We start from the raw sequence: 24660 nt of genomic DNA, 5'->3' as shown, positions 1-24660 counted from the left end.
GAACTACTTAAAAAAGTCCATGCAAATTGTTACCTTAATTTTTTTAAGTTGAGCCACTATAATTTTTTTTAGAGTGTGGACTACTTCTTCAATAGTCAGATCTTTAACTTTTACTTTTTATGAAGCAGCTTGAAATGCCATTATGTATAAAATGTGCCATACATACAAATAAATTACTACCTCTCTCCAAGCTGCATTGTGTTGTGGGGCTGTGACCCTTGATTATGGTGACAGTTTAGCAATGCCGTAGCTCCCTTCTTCCTGGACCCCACTCCGATGAGCAGACTCAGACTTGTTGGGGGTAAAGGGGGCTGTCTGGGCCTCCATGTCTGACCTGCCACAGGCAACGTCCAGCGTTGGGAGCTCATGAGCCGCCCACTCCTTTCCCTCTGAGCTGACAACTAAGTCTGGCCTGTGTAAACCAACCAAGTAGATAAAAAACACAGACTCTGCATATCCAACACACTGATAGAGCACAGAAGAGAAGAGGCCACTCATAGGGTCAATCAGTCTGAAAATTAAATTTAATAAGGCAAAGTGCAATTCCATGTATACAACAATGCCCAACTTGCATGAGCTTCCAGAATGCTGCATTTTCAAAGAATGCTAAATCTAAATGCAAAAAAGAAAGAAAATCAATTAAAATCCTTTTTACAATCATCGTCAGACCTTCTGACCTTTGACAATCTCTACACCCGGATACCTCAGGGTATTTCATGGAAAATCCACATCCTTTAATCATCACAGTACAGAGATGACAGCTATATTTGCAACCAAATTAATCTTGCAAAATAAACTTGTGTTACATGTCTGGTAGCAACCTAGGGAGCAACTTTTCAATTTCGTGTCCTCTACAGAAACAAACTGGCTGAGAAAATGAGGCTGGCTGAGTCATTTTGTTTGGTGCTGTGTAGAGTTGTGTTATATCTTATCCTGACTGAAAGTGTGAAGCTGTGAAAAAGGTCAGGGGGGGAAACATCCTGTCACGCTTTTCCATTTGTCTCTCTGGAGTTTCTAGTCATTAAAGTTAACTCAAGGCTGATTGTAAATCAGCTCGGATTAGGAAGCTGTCCAGTTTAGGGCACATGGAGTTGCCATGTTGACTCTGATGTCTGAAGTGACCATGGGCTCAGCAGCATCCCCCCTCGGTTGTGGGGGTCTGTGCGTGACTTGAGCGCTCTGCTGAGTCCCTGAATGCTCTCCTGGACTCTCCATGCCTCCTTAACCTGCAACCTGACCCCTTCAACTACTTTAACTGTTGAGGCTTTGAAACCTCCATCTTCCTTTGTCAACGGCTCAAATGTCTCTCTGTTTCAGATTTTATGCCCTCTTTGTTGGCCGGTGTTACTCCTGTGCTTAATTCTCCTTCCCAACATCCTTTAACCTTAAAACACTTTGTATATTTCCATTTGTTTGTGCATGATGTTTTTTCCTTTAATAGGGTATTATTTACCTGTTTATTGGTCTAGGGTAGCAGACAAACACTATTTTCCCTATCAATTCTACAAAAGTATAACGTCTTCAGATTTTGTGTTTTGTCCAAAACCCAAGTGTATTCAGACTTTGGTATTTTTTTATACCACTGAATCCCTATTCATGTTGATTAATCAACAAACTATTCATTGTTATTCATTTCCTCCATTATATATTTTGTTGCAACATTCATGTACTTCTTTTGAAGTAAGAACTTCTGTGACTGATTTATGTGCAAGAGATCTCTACATAACAAGCAAAAGAGATTCATAATGTTTGGTCTGTTAACAAGTTTAATACAGTGGAGATTTTTTTATTCTCTGTTTGGAAACTCTGCCTTCTGTTTTGGCTCACAATGGGGGCCTAATGAGAATGAGAATGAGAATAGAACCAGTTCATCAAGTTGTGCAGTGTACTGGTGTTGTGTCTGTGCTTTACACAGCACCAGGGGCCATACGCTCACCCTGCCCACCAGCCATTGTTAGCGATTTTCTGTGAGGAAAAAAAATAGCTCAAATGTCAAAGGATGGGAATGGCACAGCACCAAATCAAAACAAAGCACCACATTGAATCCTTTTTCAAGACAGTCTCAGGTCAAACAAGAAAGGCCTTGCTGGAGGAGAGAGTGTGTGGGCAACATGGCAACATAACAAACACCAAACATTTTGGGCATTTCTGTAGTATTTCACCACTAAAATGGGGCGATGACTCGTAAACTACAAAAGGCCACTGCTCCCTCTTTCCCATAAAACAGCTTCTTTTTAGCTTCTTAGAAACACAGGAAGTGCAAGATTGTATCACTGTGAGAGAAAGTGAAATGACATTAGCTAAATTGGGTTATTTGGCTCAAATTACCCAAATCTAGTCAGAAAAGAATAGTCCACTCTGCCTTTTGCCTTTTTGCAGGAGAAACCTCTTCTATACCCCTTCTGTCATCGGAGCAATTCATGTTATACCCGTAACATTTGCAGCTCCACACATCTGCTCACAGTCCCACCTGTATTTGTTAACATTACCTGAGGCTCTCTCTGACAAAGAGCAGAACTGTGTTAAACATCAAAGTCTTGTGTGTGTGTGTGTGTGTGTGTCCTCATGGCTCATAATGGCACGAAACCTATTGCATTTACGTTTACTGATCGTTTACAGAAACTCTACGCTGTTCTCCACTTCTAATTCATGTTTTTGTAACTGAAATCTTTTTCAAATTCAATAACAATGGACCCGTTTTGGCTTTATTTTGCTCCTTTTGTCTTTACTGAAGGGATACAAATTTGTGTGTGTCTGGTTTACATCTTTTCAACTATTTCAGAATTAAATTACTACAAAGGGGACCTTGCTCTTTGCTTTTTTTGCCCCCCAGTTCTACTTCAGTATACATGACTGGCCAAGACGACAAAACAAACCAGGCTTTGGGCCTGGACAGATGCTGGAGTAGATAACCAGGCTTATTTTTTCATTTACCACTCATGTGTTTACATCAAAATCCAAGCCTTTGGATCATTATTTGGAGTGTGTCTAAGAGATCCACTTAGTGCAATTGGTCCGTCTATCTCATTATTTCAATATCCATATGCCTTATCAGCAACCAATTCTCATTAAAGTAGTTTCCCGTCTTTGTTAAAAATGCTCTGAGACATAATTTATTAGAGACAGATACGGATTGGAGGTGGTACTCTTCTCTTCCTAGTCCGACCTTGTTGTTGGTGAAATTTCTCCCAGGAGAGACTACGGAGGAGAGAGCGGTTTGGGGGTCAGAAAAGAGAGAAAAGTTACTAATATAAACTACTACTATAAACAAGACACATTCCTCCTGTAATTCTGGACATCTGGCATGCACGTTGCCTCTCTCTTCTCTACCGCATGGGTTTTATAAAGCAAGTTATGTCAAAGGCCCCATATGCAACATCTCTGCACCAATTTCCACTACAGTTAGGGCTTTGTCAGGCAATGCATTTTTAGGGGCTTTTCAATGGCATCCATCTACAGTTTAAAGTTGCTGTGTGTATTTTTGAGTGTACTTGGTAATGTATGATTACAGAAATATGAACTTATTAGTCAGCTGTCAAGAAATACAGAGGCACTGTTTCTTTACCTCTGTTCTCTTTAGACAACATGATTCATGATGTGCTGATAGAGTGAGTAATGTGTACTTCGATGTGGAAAACTTATTTTAAAATCAAATCAAACTCACATGTGATGTTCCACCCTTACCAGTGACTGAGTGGTTGTCACAGGAGCAAGTGTGTCATTTTCCATCTATCAGTGGTGAAATGCCAGTGTGAGCCTCACATCTGGCCTGGGATGGGTTAACAGCGGGTTACGTTTTCGATGTGAGGCTGAGTTATAGCTGCAGGTTAAAAGGCCGTTTGTGGCCGGGCTTACGAGGTCCTGTTGAAATGGGTGTAAATGAGGGTTCCCACTGCAAACCATCCCTCATGTCTCTTTAAAGAGAAACGCTAAGGTGATCAGTTTCAGGGGCTCGCAAGCTCCCTCCGATTGTTGTGCTTCCTCATTTTTAAGGTTTCCGTTTCAACCTCTGTTTACAAGCTCTTTGCTCAGTCAAGGAAGTTATTATTCAAAGCTTGTGTCGTATAGTTTGTGTAATTTTTTCACTGTGTCCGAGGACATAAAACGCTGAAGTGGGTTGGTCTCCAAACACAAATTAGAGCATTTAGGGTTTAATTTGAGCCACTGTAAATTGGTGGCCTTAGGACGTCTTGTGTGGCGTTCCAGTGTTTTTAAAGCTGGATTAGATGACAGTTCTGTTAATAGGCTCGTACTTTGGTAGTGGCTTCTTGTGGTTAACAGTAAAGGGTTATCTGAACAATACTGAGACTCGAGAGTGCAAAGGAGATTCGGATCATCTCTTGCGGCAGGATGCTGAGTGTTAACACAGGAAGTGAGGTCATGGTCCTAAGTCCCCCAAAAAAATTTGGCCATGCTCTGCTGTTGGCGCCAGAGGCCTGTAAAGCCCAGTTACAGACACACACTCATTCACATCCGCTTGAAATAGTCAAATAAATACAATGCAACAAAGGAAACATGTGGTTGTAAATTAAACTAATGCTGACATTTTCTATCTTCAGAGTTCTATGAACCTGCCTCCAGACAAAGCACGTCTTCTCCGACAGTATGACAATGAGAAAAAGTGGGACCTGATCTGTGACCAGGTGCAGTAACAAACTTCAATTCATAAATGACCAAACCAGCACTCACAATGTCATCACTTTCCATTCTGCACCAACACAGTTCAGCAAACTGCCCATTACAATGCTTACTTTGTGTGTATCTTCAGGAGAGATTTCAGGTGAAGAATCCACCTCACACCTACATCCAGAAGCTACGAGGATACTTAGACCCTGGAGTCACACGAAAGGTGGGAGAGTACTTTCAAATAGAGTGTCCACTTAAAGGGGAACATTACTGATTTACAAATCAAAGTCTGTTTACAGGTGTTGAGGAGTACTACTGCAGATGTAAAAATTGTTTTATAAAACCTCATGTGGCTGATATAGTCTGATAAACTCAGTGGTCTCTCAAGACAAAAATAAAAATAAAAAGCTGGTTGTGTGAATTTAGAAAGAAGTGAGCTTACCAGACCTCTGTAGCTCGCTCCTCATCTGTGCTTGAGGGTAGCGGCTCAAGGCTACATTAGCCACTACTAGTATAACATATTTGTATCTCCAAATGAACTGACAGAGGTCGAGTTGCATTGTGGGTAAGGTAGGAACCAAGCAAGAAGAAAGTATTAACAATATTATATTATATTATATTATAACAATATCTCTTGTTCTGCTGCACTGATTTTAATAATGTTTTTAATTAAACTGTCCAGCACAAGCCTGACAATGTTACAGGAGCGCTGTTATAAATTGGAGGAGTTCCTTTTAAAAAGGAACCTGTAAACTCTCACTGCTTATGAAGTAGCACTGGCACAATGAAATTTCTGCAGCAAAACTCTGTGTTTATTATGTGTTGCAGAAGTTTCGCAGGCGGGTGCAGGAATCTACAAAAGTGTTGAGGGAGCTGGAGATCTCACTAAGGACAAACCACATTGGGTAATCAATACTTATCGCTCTCATTTGTCTGGTCAAATATTCAGGGCTATTCAATGGTGCACAAACCTGAAGGAAACCACCTTATTGTTTCTTCCTGGTAAAGAATAGTCCTTTCTGTGTTGTTGCTGCTGCAGGGACCAAGAGTTCTTTCTGGTGCCCAGATATCCCCCATTGTTCTAGCTTGCCAAGCTCTGCAGCTTCACTTCACAGAGCTGGTCCTCATAATGCCCAGATGGTAGCCATTGTGCTGCCTCGTCCACTCCCCCATAGTGTTGATCAGGAAGCTTTGTTGTGTGTGCCAGAGGGACAGGAAGTATGGCTGACCAATGCTGAACCCAGTGAAAGCACAAAAAACATACAGGGATACTTTCATGTTTACACATTATTCACATCAAAGCAAACTATTCTTTTCTATTGTTGGGTCATATTTTGTCATCAACATACAATACTGTACACAGTTCACTACACACCCACTATGTATGTGGATGTTGTGTCAAGCCTTTCTAGCCTTTATCTTCAGTATTGCAGACATGACCCTTGACACTATAGTCAGATGTCACACAGATACATTCACATAACAGATGTCCTGCAAAGACTTGCCACTGAATTCCCAAACCCAAAAGCAGACTTTGATTTTCCGTAGCATCCATTGAGTTATAAGAATAACTCAAATGCCATTCGGCCTCATCAATACAGGTCTGTTTCAATGCATTTTCCAGAGAGACTGGTAGACAAAAAAGAAAAGAAAAAAGAAAGCTATTTTCAGAAGACTTCTGTGGATGGGATTAAGTGTAACAGTTGCTGGTTTAGTGTGTGTGTGTCTAAATCCTGGGCCTTTACTGATGTGTTATTCCAGGAATTGCCAAGAAAATCTGAAATAGCAACCGATTTGACAGAAGTAGAGGAAGGGAGAGAGGAAGGAGTGAGGGGTCAGAGGCAAGGAGGGAAAAGGGGAGGGAGGGTGGTGGTAGACAGGAAACTGATGATCAAGCCTGCCTCCGTGTCCACCCCCTCCTCTCCTTCCTTTCACAATCTTCCTACCGCTTTGTTTGCTTTCCTCAGTTCATCTCCTGAGCTCTCTTCCCTTCCCCTCTCTCCCTCTGTCTTTCCCTCTGCTACTTTGAGGCTCATGATTGCTCTCCTGGCTGACTCGCCATTGGTTGACTAGCAGTCTGTCTTCATAAACAGCACTCCAACACTATTTTAAGAACCTTTTACCCCAATCCTGTCCCCCCCTGGAGTTCCCTGAAGAAGTGGGGAGGAGGTGAAGGGGTCTTTAGGGGAGGCAGACTTAATACTGTTGACTGTCAGGGGTTCGACCTGAGCCCAGCTCCTTCAGCCATATGACCTCCACATTCTTTCTCTCATCGCAAAGGGAATTCCTTTGTTTGGAGTTGATTCTCTCTCCAAAAAACTGGAAATAAAAGTGGAGGAAAGCTGAAGCCTTGCTCTGGTTTACTTTTCATAACATTCCTGCCAAGTTCCCTCAGTCAGAGTAGGGGAGACCCCCCTTTGAGCTGCCTAATTCCGGTTTATTACAACTCAAGTCTTATTTTTGTTATGAAAGCATTGTACTCACAATATCATTACTCAGATATTGGAACATGGTGACATTTTTACAACGTTAATACATTAAACATTTTTCAGATAGAGAAGAAGCACAAGCTGTCATACAGACAACTGAAAGTTTAGCCAGATTACAGAACTTATCTTTTCAAGATAATATCGAAAGTGAATGCAACTTAAATGTTTGTAATAACCCCCAATTTGCACAGGAATAGTGTATGCACACACAACTATGGTAAGTTTAACCGGCAGATATGTGAATGGACAGTTAGGGTAACACTTTTGCCTTTTATTTAAATTTCCTAGTAATTTTGGTTAACCTGGGGGTTTGTTTAAAACCTTTGTAATCGTCTGACATAATAAAACAAAGTTAATAGTTAATAATTGTGATAGAGAGGATAGCCCAAACAAGATTAAAGTTGATACAAATTTATACAGATAATCCTTTAAATATAGAAAGTACACCAATCTCCATTTTCTCTGTGTTTCTGTTTTTTTTCTTCTCTTTTTATGCGTTAATGGGTAAAATGCAATCCTAAAGGATAAAACAATAAGGGTGTGCTCTTGACTTGGTGCCCTGCTAACCTTTCTATGTTCCCATGCGTCACAGGTGGGTCAGGGAGTTCCTGAATGATGAGAACAGAGGTCTTGATGTCCTGGTGGAGTACCTCTCATTTGCCCAGTGTGCTGTCATGTGAGTATTGTCATACAAGTACACTTTACACACACACACACACACACATACACACACACACACACACGTCTAGCCAATATCCTTTCCTAAGGAACAAGTTGCTGGGTTAACACGTTGTGTCCTTAAGAGCCTGTAATAAACTGCTTTTGCATCTTGGCAAATTGCACTCTTTGAATGTGTTTGTATACGTTGCTGCATACTTGGCAAACTGAATGAGCTAAGCTATACCTTGCCTGAATGAGACAGAATCTCTGTGCTGAGCTTTATCATGCAGCTCGATGACAGTTCTTGTGATAACCTCTGGCTCTCTACCAAGCTGCCTTGCTCACTTAAACCTCCCCTCATCTACACCCTCTGTGCCTCTGTGTTGGCTTGTCTGTCTGTCTATCTGTCCGTATGTGGCCCAGGTTGGATTTTGAGGGGCTGGAGAATGGGGAGGATGGCTTTTTGGACAAGGCTATATCTTGGAGTAGGTCCATAGAAGATCTGCATCACACCAGCACCCAACCTTTCTGCAACACACTGGTGCGCTCTGCCCGCCAGTCTGTCCTCCGGTATGTATTGCTAAGCTAGTTTCCCCGCTGTTACCAATCCCTGGTATTGCTTTGCTCTGCTAATCTTGAATGCTACAGACATGTATTACCATGCAAGCCAGTTGTCTTTGTACTTTTATGTTTCAGGACGATGCTTGAATAGTTGATCAATTATGGATCTGCTGACCTCTGTCTTGAACTCACTTCTCTGCACAAACTCAATCAGATGATGATCTGTATCAGAGATTACTAAAATCTTTGACCTTTTGCGTTATGAGTCTCTTTTTGTTAATGGTCCTCCCTCATCTGTCCAGATGTGCGCCTACACTGTCTTCAGATGAGAGCCAGCTGTAAGCTGCAGCATATGTTGGACAGTTGTCTTCTTCATCACTAAGTCACACACAGACAGGAGATGAAAAAATGTTAGGTCTGATAGGACTAATTAAAAAGGAAAATAGTCCACAAGAGAACTTTCAGGCTTTATAGCATTTAGATTAAGATTATTGCTGAATCTAGATTAGTATAACTTTCTGTATTATGTAGTATCACCTTAGAAAATGTTAATGATTCAGAAATGCCTAATCACGGACACTGTAAAGGCCATTTATAAACTGCACACAAATGGTAATACTATGTCCACAATGATGACGAAGGAATACAGTTAAATAACAGCAGTCCGTGTGCATAGACCATGGTCTGTTGACAGCAGCAAGAAAACCAAGCATCTCCCATGATGCATCTGTAACCACAAAAGCCTTACAAGTTTTTTCTGTCAGACCTCGTTCTCTGTAATTTTCTCTTCTGCCTCTCTCTATGTGACACACTTACAACAAGAGTCATATGAACACCAGATAAATTCAAGAAATAAATGAAACAAGCTATGGTCAAACATCAAATTTAAATTAAAGCATTACGTTTGATTACTGAAACTCTACCAGATATTAACTTCTGAAATCCGTTGCAGCTATGGCACAGTTCCCAACAGCAAAACCATCAAGAACTCCCGCCTTGTGAGCCAGAAAGATGATGTGCATGTGTGCATCATGTGCTTGAGAGCAATCATGAATTATCAGGTATCTCCAACACACACAATCAGACACAGCTATCTGCTATAAACTTGAAGGTTATGTGTTTCCTGTGCAGTCAAGTGCTCAATATATTCTAAGGTATTTCTGACCACTCTCTCTCTCTCTCTCTCTCTCTCTCTCTCTCTCTCTGTCTTTCTCCTTCATGCAGTATGGCTTCAATATGGTCATGTCTCACGCACACGCAGTCAATGAAATTGCTCTCAGCTTGAACAATAAGAACTCACGGTAAGAACTGAGGCCCCCTTCTCCATAGACGCAGGGGCTGGGTCTAACAATAGGGGTAACCCTGCAGCCAGTTCATATGATATGCCTCTCATTCTCCATGGTGCTCTGCTTCTCTCTGATGTCGGGGATCAGAAGCGTATATACATGTTGTAAAAAGAATGTTTACTAAAGGGAGATTAGTGGTAAACCGCCAGGGCTGATCACTTCATAGTGAAGGCTTGGAGGGTAGACAGCTAAAAAGACCTGCCCTTGCTTCATACCTTAGTATTATAGATTGTATGTTAGTGTATTTGCATTAATTTGGAGGACATCAATTCTGTTAGCGTAGCATAGTATATGTGTTCTTTTTCACCTTGAATTTGAGATCGTTAGTGTTTGAAGTTTAACTTTTTCAGGGTCTTAACTTGTGTCACTTTTACTTCCAGGACGAAAGCCTTGGTCCTTGAGCTGCTGGCTGCCGTCTGTCTAGTCCGAGGAGGTCACGAGATCATCCTCTCAGCATTTGACAACTTCAAAGAGGTGCCCAAAGCAATTTTCTATTTGGGATTTGGGGTGTTATTTCTCTGGTGCTTCCACACACGTACAAACTTGGAAACAAAACGTGCTTTTTAGAGTGAGAGACAAGTTTATGAATGTCCTCTGCCTTCAGTCTCTGGTTGAGCTGTTCAAAATCTGCACGGCTTTCTACGTAACTAGACAAAAGAACTACTCACACGTCCCTGTTCTGCACGTATTCCACAAGTGCGCCCTCGTTTAGAAGAAGTCTCCCAGCTAATCCTGCCTTGCGACTCCCAACTGTGTAGCTAAAACAGAGACACAAACACACAGGGTGAGGACAGGATCAGTAGCAATGTGCAGTACAACACAAATTTGGTGTTTTTTGAAAATTAAACCATGTAAATCTATTCTGGTATAACCTTAAATACAATTATGACCCTGGAAATAAGGATAATATGGGCACTTTAATGAAACTTGAACTATTATCATCTAAAGTGGCACTATTTATATTTGGTTGGAATACATGGCTACCCCTGTGAGGATTGAATTAAAACCTCTAACTGACATTAAATTGACTCCATCTGCCACATCCATGGTGTGCACGAAGGTAAAAAGGCCAGTGTAGGGGGGTGAAAGTGGAGGGACTCTGGGAGATTTTGTCTACTGAGGGTGTAAGCAAAGCCCTACGTTGGTCTGAGGTCATTAGTCTCATTAAGACACCAGATGTGAGCCAACTTTGAACAATGATAAGGATCATCTCCCTGATGGGAGCCAGTGAACCACAAAGGTTTGCTTAGCCTCTCGGTTTCTGCATACACAGTCATTTAAACACCGGAACTAGACAATTACCTCGCATTCAAAGCCCCAGAGAGCTGCAAGAGCTCATCAACCCACTAGTCAAAACATGATTCCTGCAGTGGTATTTAAAAAAAGGTGATACAATAAAACAAGCTGACAGGTCTTTGGAATATCTCAAGACGGCCACCTATGGTAGTCAACCACAGCAATCAAGGATAAGGTCCACTATTAGTTTTTAGTTTGGATTGTCAGTAGCAGTACACCACAACCCCTCCAACGTGTGCAGGATTAGTTGATATATTTTTAACAAAAGACAAGGAGTTTTCCAACTCATTTTGACCTTCCATTCAGATTCTCTGCATGTTGGGCTTTTTGTTGTTCCATGTTTAGTTTTAATGTTTACTCTCTCATTGCAACGTTAATTAAAATCAATAACTTTATAATGTACTTAAAATCATCATTATTCAAAAAACAACCTCTGCATTGCTGTATTTGCTTTTGTATTTTTAGGTGTGTAAGGAGAAGCAACGCTTTGAGAGACTCATGGATTACTTCCGCTGTGAGGAGGGAAACATTGACTACATGGTGAGATAAGCTTTGTATTGTGGATGGATGTATTCTTTTGGATTTTTGCAGTTCCATCCATCCATCCATCCGTCCATCCATCCATCCATCCATCCATCCATCCATCCATCCATCCAGCCATCTATTCAATTGAATATATTTGTATCTAAATCTGTCTGTGTCTGTTGTCCAGGTTGCGTGCATGCAGTTCATCAACATTGTGGTCCACTCAGTCGAGGACATGAACTTCAGAGTCCATCTGCAGTATGAATTCACCAAGCTGGGACTGGATGATTACCTGGAGGTAGGGTGCTGTGGTAAAAAATGAGCAGTCCAAATAAATATCCTCAAGACTATTTTTACAGTGGGTGTAGAGTATCTCTAATGCTGATTCGTTCTCCCTCATGTCAGAAATGTAAACATACAGAGAGTGACAAGCTGTCGGTGCAGATCCAGGCCTACCTGGATAACGTGTTTGACGTGGGTGGTCTGCTGGAAGATGCAGAAACGAAGAATGCAGCTCTGGAGAAGGTAGAGGAACTGGAGGAGCACCTGTCTCATGTAAGTGCACCACCCAGTCTGGACCACCAACACTGCTCTCTGGGCCTGTTTATGAGATTGTTGTGGTTCACCAGCCATGTACTTAACTTGGCTGATTGTGCATGGTGATTAAAAAAATCTACTCTGTGTTTGCATTTCACAATTGGTTCAGAATAGTGGCTGGAGAAAACTGTGCGTGAATCAAGCTGAATATTGTTCTCATATTAGCTCATTCTTTCTGAGAAGTTGCCTCCATATCCCACGCTGCTTTGCTAAGACCTTCTTCTCATAGAAAGATTGTGGGCAGCCCTGACATCACTCTAGGAATTTCATAACAAACCCTGTTCTTGGGGGTCAGGAATGATGGGGGAGGATGAGGGTGAAGAATCCCTGTGAATTCCTGTGCAACATGTGTAATTCGAAAGTCCAAACTAAAAGCTGTGTCACGCTCTTGCTGTGCCATGTTGCTGAGTATATCTTATTTCTTATTGATGATGCACAGTGTATAAGGAAAGGGAGTGGGAGGGAGTAGAACTGGGAAAGATGCCCGTGCTGCGGATCAATTCCTGAATTCACAACCTCTCATCTCCCTGTTGTTGTTCTCCTTGTCTTCTTTCCCAGGTGACGGAGAAGCTGCTGGAGCTTGAGAATGAAACAATGATGAAAGTAGCTGATCTGGAGAAGGTGCTCATTCAGAAAGATAAGGACCTGCATGCAATACGGGTAAGCCGGCAGTTGAAATGATGAATATTGCTTTGCCTGCTTTGCATCAGAAAGGCTTCACTTCACTTCACTTCATTTCACTGTGTGTTAGCAAAGATCTGTTTCAGATGCACATAGCGAAATTGCTGTGATAGCAATTTAGGTCAGCAGGAAACAGGATGTTTCTTTGGCATGTAGAGTCATTGTGTTGTGCTCTTGATCGCCCCCCGGTGGCCGTCCAGGAGACGTACGAGTCGACCAACACCCAGGTCACCACCCTGAGGAGGGTGATCAAGGAGAAGGATGCCGCTTTCCAGAGACACTTCAACATCGAGAGGCGGCTCCTGGAGCTCGAGCAGCAAGGCACCATCCGTTTGCACAAGAAGGCTGATGGAGACATTGCCATCGAGCCGCTTGGTGTCGGGGGTGGGGGAGACGTTGGGAGTAGTGGCCTTGGGATCTCACTAGGTGACATGAGGCAGCTGTCTTTGGGTTCAACAGCTGGATTAACTGAACCAGGGGGGCCAGACACTAGTTTACCACCAGCTAGTGAAGCACCTCCACCTCCTCCACCACCTCCACCGCCTCCTCCTCCTCTTCCTTCTGCCTCAGGTGATACACCATGACTCACAGTGATTATGTCTGGTGACATATATGTGAAAGTTGACTTTGTTGGACTACAAACCCTCAGAGGAGGTCTATTTTCAGTTCCCCTCCTTGTTCATTCGTGCCAAGCCAGGTGATGGGTCGCAGCACTGTGTTTCTACGCCAGACAGGAAAGGGAAATGCAAGTTGTTTCCTTTGTGTAGGAGAGTGCAGGCAGTCTGTTACACCGAAAAAAAACTAACAACTGTTAGAGCAGTTTACAGCTGTTTTTTGTAACCATATAACCAGGAAAGGGCTTCACTATGCTTAAAATTCTCAATAACAAGTTGATAACCGCGTAGAACATTAAACACAGAGGTTCCTAAACATATAATACAGCCGTTTGATGAATCAATGTATTAATATAAAAAGAATAATAAAAGATGACAAAGCACAGAAGATTAAAGTGATGACAAGGGATTGATAAAATTACACCAAACAGATAAATGAAATGAAAATAAAATCCTAAAACTCTTTTGTTCAAGTGTTCTAGTAAAATGTGTTTTAACATTTTCTTATACATTAATTATAGATCACAATGCACCAGTCCCACCACCGCCACCTCCTGCTCCACCTCTGCCAGACGCTTCTCCATCAGTTATCCTGAGTGTGGGTCTCTCAGGTAGGAGCCCCCAAGAAATTACATCATTGTTCTGTACGTCTTTGCTTTTTTTTTTCACTGGAGGTAACGGAACTACTGATAACACTTTTATACATTTGTATTTAATTCTCGAGTACAGCTATCAGAATCAAGAAGCCAATCAAGACCAAGTTCCGCCTGCCTGTGTTTAACTGGACAGCCTTGAAGCCCAATCAGATCAACGGCACAGTCTTCAACGAGATTGATGATGAGCGTGTGCTTGAGGTAAATCAAGCAGAAATGGCCCAAAAATAATCTTAAAATATTTTTTTTGGTAAAGCCTGGATGGTGCATGAAATACATGACATAACTTCCAACTGAGCCGCGCCACTTCAGACCAGTGAGAAGAGCACAGAGGAAAACAAAACTACAGATATCTCTCATGTGAAATGGCCAAAACCATTCTAACTTTGGCAGAAAATAGTGTGTTCATGTAGAAGCCCATGGCATGTAGTAAGAAGCCAATTTACCTTTTAATATGAATTCAGAACATGTAAGTAAACTGTGTGCAGGAGCTGGATCTGGAGAGGTTTGAGGAGCTGTTCAAGACCAGATCCCAGGGTCCGGTTGTGGATATTTCCTGCACAAAGAGCAAAGTAGCCCAGAAGACAGTAAACAAAGTCACCCTTTTGGACGCCAATCGCTCCAAGAACTTAGCCATCACATTGCGAAAGGCAAACAAGACCACAGAAGAGATCTGCAAAGCAATAGAGAAGTACACATTTTTTACTGGACTTGAAATGTTTTTTGAACCAAAAACCCAATAGAACAAATTACTAATATATGTTATGTTTACTCAGGTTTGACCTTAAAGCCTTACCCGTTGACTTTGTCGAGTGCCTGATGCGGTTCTTGCCCACGGAGGGGGAGGTGAAGGTGATGCGTCAGTACGAGCGTGAGCGGCGTCCACTGGACCAGCTAGCTGAGGAAGATCGCTTCATGTTGTTTTTCAGCAAGATTGAGAGGCTTACACAGAGAATGAACATCATCACTTTTGTTGGAAACTTTTCTGACAACATCAACATGCTCACACCACAGCTCAATGCAGTCATTGCGGCTTCTGGCTCAGTGAAATCCGCACCAAAGTTGAAAAGAGTGCTTGAGGTAAGAAGTGTTTTTAACCGGTGATTTCATATCAGCGGTGTTTGAATTGCTTATGCATTTTCATTTATTCATCTGCTTTACTTGTAGATCATCCTAGCTTTGGGAAACTACATGAACAGCAGCAAGCGGGGCTGCGTTTATGGCTTCAAATTACAAAGTCTAGATCTTGTGAGTATTACGTAGTAGAACTTTGTGTTCAGTTTATCGCCATATACACAAATCAGCACAAAACTATGCCACACAGTTCATTTGTACAGTGCTTTTGCTGATGTTGTTATTCATTCCTATTGTTACACAGCTGCTGGACACTAAGTCTACAGACAGAAAGATGACGTTGCTCCATTACATAGCTCTCATTTTGAAAGAGAAGTACCCTGAACTGGCCAACTTCTACAACGAACTGCATTTTGTGGAAAAAGCTGCAGCAGGTGAGTTCAGAAAAAGCATATGAAGATATGTTAAAAGAAATGTTAGTTACGTTCAGTTAAATAAGAACATTTGCATAGTGTTGTATTGCTGTTAATAAAACATATTCCCTATTGACTGTGTGCAAAAGTATCTCTGGAAAATGTGCTGCTGGATGTTCGAGAGCTAGGGAAGGGAATGGACTTGATACGGAGAGAGTGCAGTCTCCATGACCATTCGGTCCTGAAAGGCTTCGTCCAGACCAGTGACACACAGCTGGACAAGCTGCAGAAGGATGCCAAAACAGCAGAGGTATCCAACACTGTCCTCACCTCCTAAACTAAAAGGAAAAAGAAATGAAAATAAACATGAGGCAAACCTCTAACCTAGAAGCAGCTCACTGACCTTTACCACACATCCAATCATGACTTGACAGTGTTTACATACATTGCTTCTACTCTGGCACTGTCCTTCCCGATTCTAGGAAGCCTTTAACAATGTGGTGAACTACTTCGGAGAGAGTGCCAAGACGACTCCGCCCTCGGTGTTCTTCCCCGTGTTTGTGCGTTTTATCAAGGCCTACAAGGTGAGGACACAGAGCAATCTTTCTATTTTCCTTCACTTCTGTCCTGACAGGGTGAAGCTCTCCCTCCTGGTCAAATGGGAAGTTCCCTGGTTTCAGACTTGGATGTTGTCAGTCTCAGTGAGAGAAGAGCAGGGCAGTGCTTTGGCTGCCTCGCTGCCACAGGACGTGGCGTATAGTCCGAGGCCAAATAACAGGAAAGGCCAGCTGGGTCTGAGTCCAGGGCTGCAGCTGTAGCATTTTGACTGGTCCCCCCTCTCCTTCTTCTCTCATCCCCTTTACCCCCGGACAGCCTCGCCCTGCACCACCACACTGCACACTTCCTGAGATTGTTCTCAGTCTGGATTTATGAGATCTGCTTAAGGAAATGTGCAACACAAGGATTTCTGTGTATGTGTATGTCTGTCTGAGGGTGTATGAGTGACTTAAAGTTATAATTCAACATTCGGGAAATGTGCTTGTTTTCACTCCAGGTTGGTCCAGGAAACATAAAACCTGGTAATGAATGTAAAGAGTTGGTTTGAAATAGTAAAATTAAAATAATGAACTGAATAATTGAAACTGAAAACACTACCTTTCTGACATTAGCCTGGGAACAACAAACAACAGAACTAACTTACATGTTTGCAGAGGGCTAGATGAGAAGATCAAACCCACTCTTGTCTGTCACTTAAATATACGTTTTCAGCCAGCAGCCGCTTGGCTTAACATATACTTGAAACAGGGGCAAGTCTAGTTGTTTCCCGTCTTTATGCTAAGCTAAGCTAATTCTCTGCTGTCTTCATATTTAGCGTATACATATTACACATGTTCACTTTCTTGCTGAGAGTTAGATGAGAAGATTGATATAATTCAATCTTCTCATCTAACTCTCAGCAAGAAAGTGAATATGTGTAATTCCCCAGATGTTGAACTATTTCTTTAAAGCACATTCAGTGTATGTATAAAGTAGGTTTGTGTGTTTAAAAGTTCAAAAAGCGGTGTGTGTGTGTGTGTGTGGGCCAAACAAGTGTCTTGACACGTTTTTTTCTTCTCAACAGGATGCAGTGGAAGAAAACGAACAAAGGAAAAAACAGGAGGATGCAATGAGAGAAAAGTTACTTGCTCAGGAGGCTAAACAGCAGGACCCCAAGGTACGGTTAAAGCACATGCAATTGAGCTGAATGAAACCAAATCAGATGTCCACACAGTGCTAAATAAATCTTTGTGGCATGTTAGTGAGTGAACAGTACAAATATCATCTTCTGCGGTTCAGGTCCAGGCCCAAAAGAAGAGGCAGCAGCAGGAGGAGCTGATTGCAGAGCTGCGCAAGCGGCAAGCCAAAGACCACCGACCCATGTACGAGGGCAAGGATGGCACTATTGAGGACATCATAACAGGTGGGCCAGACAGCACCCCAAAAAGACCCCATGTTGGTGCCAGCAGCCCTGGTCGTCCAAGGTGGAGGATGACTGTGGTCATTCACTACTCAGCTCCTTTAAAGTGCACCTTGTGCTACGTAGTCCAGACACCACCACATCTGGAGCACAGCACATAGCAGCCTCTAGTTATTATTCCGTGACTTGCTGTCTAGTTAGACATGTACTACACTAAAGCTGTTGAGCCTGTTAAGGCAGTTTGATTCCAAGTGCACATTACATTTAGTATACAGGATCTTTATGTACAGAATCCTTTTTTTAACACTGTATAGATTATTTTGTGTGAATATAGCATTTGTCAAAGTATTATGATGGAGGTTTTTGTTTGTAGAAAAATAAGGTAGTGAAAAAAACTGGTTGGGGATTATGCAAGTCTCTCTTGAATTTTCCAATATAAGGGGGGCCAAAGTCAGACATTTTAAAATCCCATATATAGGGGCTTTAATGACAGAAAAATCAGTATCTCCAGCCTCAGGATAGCAAATAAGCTAACCAATGTTTTTGTCACGTTGATTAATCAGTGCGTCAAATGTAAATAATATAAATTTGCATTCATGTCATTTTAAGTAATGTTAATAATTCAACTCTCAGAGCTGTTAACAGCTTATTATGCAATTGAGGCCTTACATAATTTTGCACAGTGCATCCTAATCTAATAACGTATTACTTTTAGTCCCTATATTTGACAACATTTAAGCAGTATACACAAAGTTATGGTTTCTAACACACCATAATATAGTTGTATGGAGATATAAAGACATTTTAATTGTTAATGTATAGTACTTGTCACCAATTATAACTTCTATGAAGACATATTTTGTCATTTTATACAGCTGTTTTTAGTACCATATTGTTTATACAGCAGCCTGCACTTGTATCTTCTCACAACTACATTGTACTGAGTTATTAACCATTTATTAAATGTCGTGTGCTGTATACTGCTTAAAAAATGCAAAATAGGGGGTTAGCACAGGAATATCACAGTCTTCTGAAAGAAATTTGAAGGTGGTCTCCCAGCCCGCTCCTACCTCCCTGAAGGCCAGTGTCTCAGGTGTGACATGTTTTCTCTTCCCCACCCTCCTCTCCCAGTACTGAAGAGCGTGCCCTTCACAGCCCGCACTGCTAAACGTGGCTCACGGTTCTTCTGTGAAGCCAACATCTGTGACGACGCCAACTGCTAGCCCTCCCCCCTAATGGCAAGGTTGTCCAGGTGTCTCTCATATGCTTCCTGACCCAACTGTGCATGCAGCATGATCCCCATCTCCCACTCAACCCCAACCTCACCACTACAACCACTGTGAACTAACTTGGGCTGTCATTTGGTTGTTTGTGTTCTACTTCAGAGGACTCCTATCAGGCGTATGGTGATAGGAGTCAGCCAAACCTCTTTGCTTGATGCAGATCTCCACGGGGGAAAAAAAAGTTGTACAGCGGGACAACATATTTTTGTTTGTGTGGAAATATGTTGATATACTCAGAGTACAATAAGCAATGACTGTGATTACATTTTCGAGTGCGACGCATGTCACAAGGCTGTGCATTATTATGGCATATTTATTTCATGAAGCTGAATTCAACAATCATACAGAAAAGAGGTTTGGCTAGTTGACTGGTTTTATCAACAATGCCTTGTTCCATGAAACTAACTTGTTTGGTGTTGGTTTCCGGCTAACATATGACTCTTCTTTCCTCAACCACCACTGTTCATTCTACCCCTTCCAGCTGAAAAGAAGATTAATGACAGTATTTCTCACTCCTAAGAGAGGGTAAGGAAGGTAGCCTGGCTGAAACCTGGCCTGCTTGGCCCTCCGGCTCCTGTGTGCTGCTATAGTGATGTCAGCTGCTTCGGCTAGTGCTTTGGACGCATAAAAAGGCTTCACAGCACTGTGATTTGCTTTAAAACGCAATAGTTAGTAAACAAGATTATTGAAGATGAATTAAGCGAGTTACAGTAATACAATATCACTTGCCCCAACAACAGCCATTAAAAACTTGAATTCAATTCTTAGATTTTCCACCAGGTCTTTGCCTCAGACAAGAAGTCTTTGTGATAGTTTAGGAACATCATTGGTCAGTCTAAATTACTTTTATGATCATCATCCTCACCCCCTCCTATTATGTGTTGCATGTTGTCCACTGTTTTACATCTCATCTGTCAACAACGTCCGCCATGTTTTGTCTATGCTAACTGTCATTTGCGCTGTGCTGAACAGCTATTTGGTCAACAGGCTCTAGAAAACACACACACACACACACACACACACACACAGTCAGATTAACATGAACACTGTCCATATTCAAATTATTTTTACAGAGCTGAAAGATATTCTGTTACTTTTCACATAGCCAGCTTTATTTGTGCTCAACAATTGAAAGAGCTTGTTGACCATTGTACTGTAACTACTTTTACTGCTGCATTATTAGTTTTACAAAGTTACCATAACTGCATTCCCAAAGCCTTGAATTTCACTGTTTTGTGTATCACTTCTACAAGTTAAAATGCAAGGTTATGGGAATGTCATTTAATCTGTATTGTTTATGCACTTATTTGCTAATTTCTTTATTTATAATACAAAGTTATCAAAGTTTACCTGCAGACGTTTTGCAGAGTTTTTACAACTGTTTGAACGAAATATACAAATATACACTCAATTGCCAGTTTATTAGGTACTCGTAGCTAATGCAACAGTCGAGCAGTAACTCATGAAGTTATTAATGTTCAGTTTGATAATGTTGGAGGATGTTTGTGGCGCTGTTGAACTGTATTGCATGAGTGGTGTTTCTGTTTAGTCTACCCTCATTCACATAAATGGGGGGAGAGCAAAATAATAGAAACAAGTCACTTAATTACGTGTAGCTGATAAACTTGCAACTGAGTGTATGTCCTCTACATTTATGGCTTAAACACCCTCTTAGCACTGCAAAAGTAAAGGAAATAGTAGTAGCAAGTTTGCAGATTGACCTTTGGGTCCTCTAACATGTGTGCCCCCGTCTCTCACCCCCTCTCTCCATGCCTACTCACAGATCTCCGAAACCAGCCTTTCCTGCGAGCTGACGCGTTGATCCGGAGCGGTTGGAAGAGACCCTAAAACCACTTATGGTCACTTATACTCCTCTCCCCACTATAACCTCCCTCCCTGTGTCCCGATGGTCTATCTCAACCCTGAGGCTGCAGATCACAAAGACTGAAAGGAGGGACAGGACAGAGCCCTTGTTATAGCTGGGTAATTTATTTATTTATGGAAGCCCTTTACAGCCACTTTAAGTGAGCAGGCATCATTACAGAAGCACAATGGGTTACTCCTGTCTCACTGCAAATGCAAGACTTACCCTGCTCTGTTGCCAAGCAGACCAGTTGGAGAACGACTACAAGACAGGTGAGGTGAGTTGAGGACTGGTTGACCACAAAAGCAGGAAGAACTTTGCTTTCACTAACAAGTGCCTGCTAGCGTGTGGATCTAATTCCCCAAGACCGTTATTTTCCTCAGATTATGCAGTTGTAACAGGACTTAAACTGGGAGCCAGTCAGGGGAAGATGCCTTCTCTGCTGCTGGGATGTTTGCCTTGAAGAGACTTTCAAAACCTTCCTCCAAATAACAAAGAAGCTTTGACATTATCATGAGACATTTGGGGACTGTTTCCTAACTTTAAGCCAAGTCAACACATTCAATCAACACTTAATATTGACAATTAAGATTTCAGTTGCATGTATCTGGGAGGAAAGACCATTGATTCTTTTGGACTGCTATCCAAATCAAAATTTCTCCAATGTCTCGTTTGCTTAAAAAGTGCCTTGCGTGTGAACAGTGTTATTTCTCATGAGTCAGCCATAATTTCTTTGTTTTACATCGTTCCTTTGTACAACAATTGTATTTTTTATTGCATTATTCTATAACATAAGTCTTATAATACTGACAATATGCAGAGGTTGAAATTTTAAGCTTTAAAGTCTTACAACTAGAAGGCCAGGGGAATGATTCTAAGATTACGCTTTTTATTTACCTCTCTAATACATCAATGTCTTTAAGCTCACGATTGACATTTCTTTGTGCCTTGTCCAAGTAGTTCCTAAAAACTGAATGTTATATGCTTTGACAACACTTCCCGCACACTTTAAGTGAAATTTGGGAGGTGACAAATGAATGAAGAAGATTCCACATGGACTGCTGCATAAAGGCCCAGATTATATTAACCTGCTATAGAAGTGATGGAATGAAGGACGTTCTCATTCCTGAGGTTCCTACCTTAGGTTTTAACCTTTTTTTTTTTCTATCTTATCTGTTTTAATAGAAATTATGTTTTTCCTCCTAACAGCTATTGAAACTTACATGACATTGGCCAAAAAGATTTACACTACTTAATTTGGCTCAACATTGTATGAGACACTATTTTTTCAGTGGACATTATTATTAATGTACATTTAAATCAAGAAATATACTTTTTAGAAGAAATCAACCATGATATTGTCCATTGACTGGAAGATGATACTTCCTGTTTAATAAATACGATGAATTATGGTAGTATGAAAACACAGGCTGATCTTTCTTTGATGAAGCAAACTTTAAAACAAGGGATTGCTACACGTTTTATTTCTTTAAAAAATAAATACTTGATGTTAACATCGGATGTATTCCTGCCTGAACTAAGTGATTGCTATCCCTCTCATCTCTCCAAATGACAGACAGAGACACTGTACAGTTCTACTATAAAAATCCATTTAATTTTGTATATCAAAAAGAAATAGAATCATAAAACAATCAGAACCACAAATGTCCATGTGGGTTTTTGCCAACAAAAGAAATTCTCCAACTGAAAATTGATTGTTCTAATTTACATGGTCAAGTAATCTAACAGAGCAGGATGTAAAAAAAAAAAAGAAGAAAAAAAAGGTGATGAATACTGTTAACAAGTGAGGGGCAAAGCCAGAATTTCCCTCTAGGATGGGTGTGTGAGAGCACCATGCAGAGTGATATGGCAAGTTATGGCTGATAAGCTCAGTTAAAAGCAGCGTGGTGAGCAGTGAGAGCAGTGAGACACAGAGAGAGCAACACTTTTAAGACTAAACAATTTGACTGACACAGATGGTTAGTGTTAGCAGCAAGGCAAAGAACTTAAAGGAATGAATGCTTATCCAGAAGCTCATCAGTCCCCTTCCTGGGAATGCACTTAACAATGAACATTAACCTTAATTACACGTCCATGTAATTACATACAATCAATTAAAGAAAATAAGACAAAAAAAATACCTTGATCTCGTACAGAAGTACATACCATCAAACTTTCTCCCCGGACTTTTCTGAAAGGACATTTACAATCAAAAGACAAAGAACTAAAGCCAAATGCAACGATTCTCAGCTAAATATTCGCCGCAAATTGTTTTCGAGTGATGACCGGACAATTCAAAGAAGTTTGCCATCACTCCTAAATACAACGTTCTAGAACGGTTTCAGAGCAAAATCCGACTCCTGTCCAGAGTGTCCTGCAGTAGGCTAAACCAAGGCCACAGATATCATCCATCCCAGACTTTTCATCCCGGAATGTGGACTTTGTTACAATCATCTTCATCCAGCACACTCGCACACTGCGATTGACTCATTCATTGCTGACTCAACATATTTCAATAATACAATGACTTAAAAAAAAAATGTTAAAAAGTACAGACTGCTATTTGTTACTGATGTTTGTATTCCTGGGTATATTTTCAAGACACTTGTTGTTAATAGGTTTATATATATATGCAAATATATATAACTTTAGTTCTGTGCAAGGAGGTAAAAGACAATCACTTGAATGTAGTTCTTTGAGACAACAGAACAGATGCAGAGTCCTCCATGTGTACTCTGCCACCCTCAGTCTCCCTTTAGACCTACAGCAGCAAACATACACATAATGTGGAAGACTGAGCTGAACCAGCATCCAGGAAGCATTCGTAGTGAGCACTGACACTTGTCTCTTTTATGAACAACAAAGACTTGGCAACTTTTTCTAGGATGGAACAATATTTTTTTTTCCCCTCCATATATAATTCATACAAAAATAAAAAATAAAAATTGTTCCACTGCCATTTGTATCCCTGTATCTTTTACATTTGCACAGAGGTAGTGGCTATATGCGTGAGAAGGGAGGGAGAATTGTGAGGTGAGCAAAATTTAAAAGAAGAACTGAATAACTGTCTATAAAATGGTTCCTTTTTGTCACCAGAGGAATTTTTTTTTTTGTCAAAGAACAAAATATAATACTGCAATCACTTAAAAAAGTAGTCCTTCATTTTATACATTTTATACAGTGTTCTTGCTTTTTTTGTTGCTTTTCTTTTCAGTTGGTAAAGGCATAAGATGAGAGCTCAGCATTGGGTTGGGCAGGGCGAAGTTGACAGAGTTCAAATCATGCCAAGCTCTACGCCAGCGGGTCACTCATGTCCTCGTCGCCCTGGGAGAGAAGCTCTTTCTTTTCATCTGTGCTGGCCAGAGAGTGGCGGCTGTTGTGGGCACCCATGTACAGGGTGGCATACACTGGGTTGGTAAAGTTGGTGGGCTGCAGAGCAAAGAAAATTATATATGGTGACCCAAAGGACACAAGACAGGAGGGAATATTTCCATGGGAAAGCAGCATTCACTGTATTTTGTGCTTGAAAAGGTCATTCAAATAACAAAAAAAGATCTTGCCATTTTACCCATATAACCACCACACATTTTCCTTCTAACCACTAGAAAACCTTGTGGTTAGCTTTACTTTGTTATTTGACTTGATATGTCCTATAGTGTTTATTATGTTGTATAGTATGTCTGTCTGCTCTGGTTCTTTGTTTCAGTAAGTCCATCCAATTAATAGCTCCTGATCAATCAGTGGCACTTCACAAGTCTGCAAAAGACCCTTCCTCCACCTCTCTCTCCCGTCCTCAGCCAGCAGACTCAGCCAGAGCAGAGCCTCCCTACACCACTTTGTTTTTCTTTAATTACTTTGCTTAATAAAAATGCAGAAATGTTCTAATTTGGTAACATACTACTCAAACTATCTGCACGGCTATTTACCACTAAGAGGAATAAGTGAGAAGATATGCAGACCATACACACACACACACACACACACACACACACACACACACACATATATACATATATATATA

The 24660-nt window shown here is 41.2% G+C and overlaps 2 protein-coding genes across 7 annotated transcripts in view; one reads left to right on the top strand and one right to left on the bottom strand.

The window, feature by feature from the left end:
- fmnl3 (formin-like 3) overlaps positions 1–23179 on the top strand; it is a 32818-nt gene extending 9639 nt beyond the window's left edge. The window contains exons 2-26 of one of the 5 annotated variants that reach the window (XM_034876998.1): positions 4560–4643; positions 4769–4849; positions 5455–5531; positions 7708–7791; positions 8199–8345; positions 9289–9397; positions 9561–9637; positions 10063–10156; positions 11444–11518; positions 11691–11801; positions 11909–12058; positions 12659–12760; positions 12982–13351; positions 13917–14006; positions 14125–14249; positions 14537–14739; positions 14825–15128; positions 15216–15296; positions 15427–15556; positions 15685–15845; positions 16018–16119; positions 17157–17249; positions 17372–17495; positions 19257–19300; positions 20559–23179. In XM_034876998.1, the coding sequence (XP_034732889.1) occupies positions 4560–4643; positions 4769–4849; positions 5455–5531; positions 7708–7791; positions 8199–8345; positions 9289–9397; positions 9561–9637; positions 10063–10156; positions 11444–11518; positions 11691–11801; positions 11909–12058; positions 12659–12760; positions 12982–13351; positions 13917–14006; positions 14125–14249; positions 14537–14739; positions 14825–15128; positions 15216–15296; positions 15427–15556; positions 15685–15845; positions 16018–16119; positions 17157–17249; positions 17372–17495; positions 19257–19294 (3012 nt within the window). In that variant the 3' untranslated portion in view covers positions 19295–19300; positions 20559–23179. Of the gene's footprint in view, positions 1–4559; positions 4644–4768; positions 4850–5454; positions 5532–7707; positions 7792–8198; positions 8346–9288; positions 9398–9560; positions 9638–10062; positions 10157–11443; positions 11519–11690; positions 11802–11908; positions 12059–12658; positions 12761–12981; positions 13352–13916; positions 14007–14124; positions 14250–14536; positions 14740–14824; positions 15129–15215; positions 15297–15426; positions 15557–15684; positions 15846–16017; positions 16120–17156; positions 17250–17371; positions 17496–18623; positions 18745–19256; positions 19301–20558 lie in introns of all 5 variants that reach the window. The other 4 variants (XM_034876995.1, XM_034876996.1, XM_034876999.1 and 1 more) reach the window with 4 other exon arrangements.
- A 650-nt stretch (positions 23180–23829) lies between these two features.
- The window catches only part of LOC117947745 (low-density lipoprotein receptor-related protein 1-like), a 90066-nt gene continuing 89235 nt past the window's right edge, over positions 23830–24660 (bottom strand). For both annotated transcript variants that reach the window (XM_034876958.1, XM_034876959.1), the window contains one exon: positions 23830–24068. In XM_034876958.1, coding sequence (XP_034732849.1) covers positions 23931–24068 — 138 coding nt within the window. In that variant the 3' untranslated portion in view covers positions 23830–23930. The remainder of the gene's footprint in view (positions 24069–24660) is intronic.

The sequence above is a fragment of the Etheostoma cragini genome, chromosome 7, assembly GCF_013103735.1.
Source record: "Etheostoma cragini isolate CJK2018 chromosome 7, CSU_Ecrag_1.0, whole genome shotgun sequence".
In the NCBI taxonomy this organism is placed as follows: Eukaryota; Metazoa; Chordata; class Actinopteri; order Perciformes; family Percidae; genus Etheostoma; species Etheostoma cragini.
This window is presented reverse-complemented; position numbering and strand designations above follow the sequence as displayed.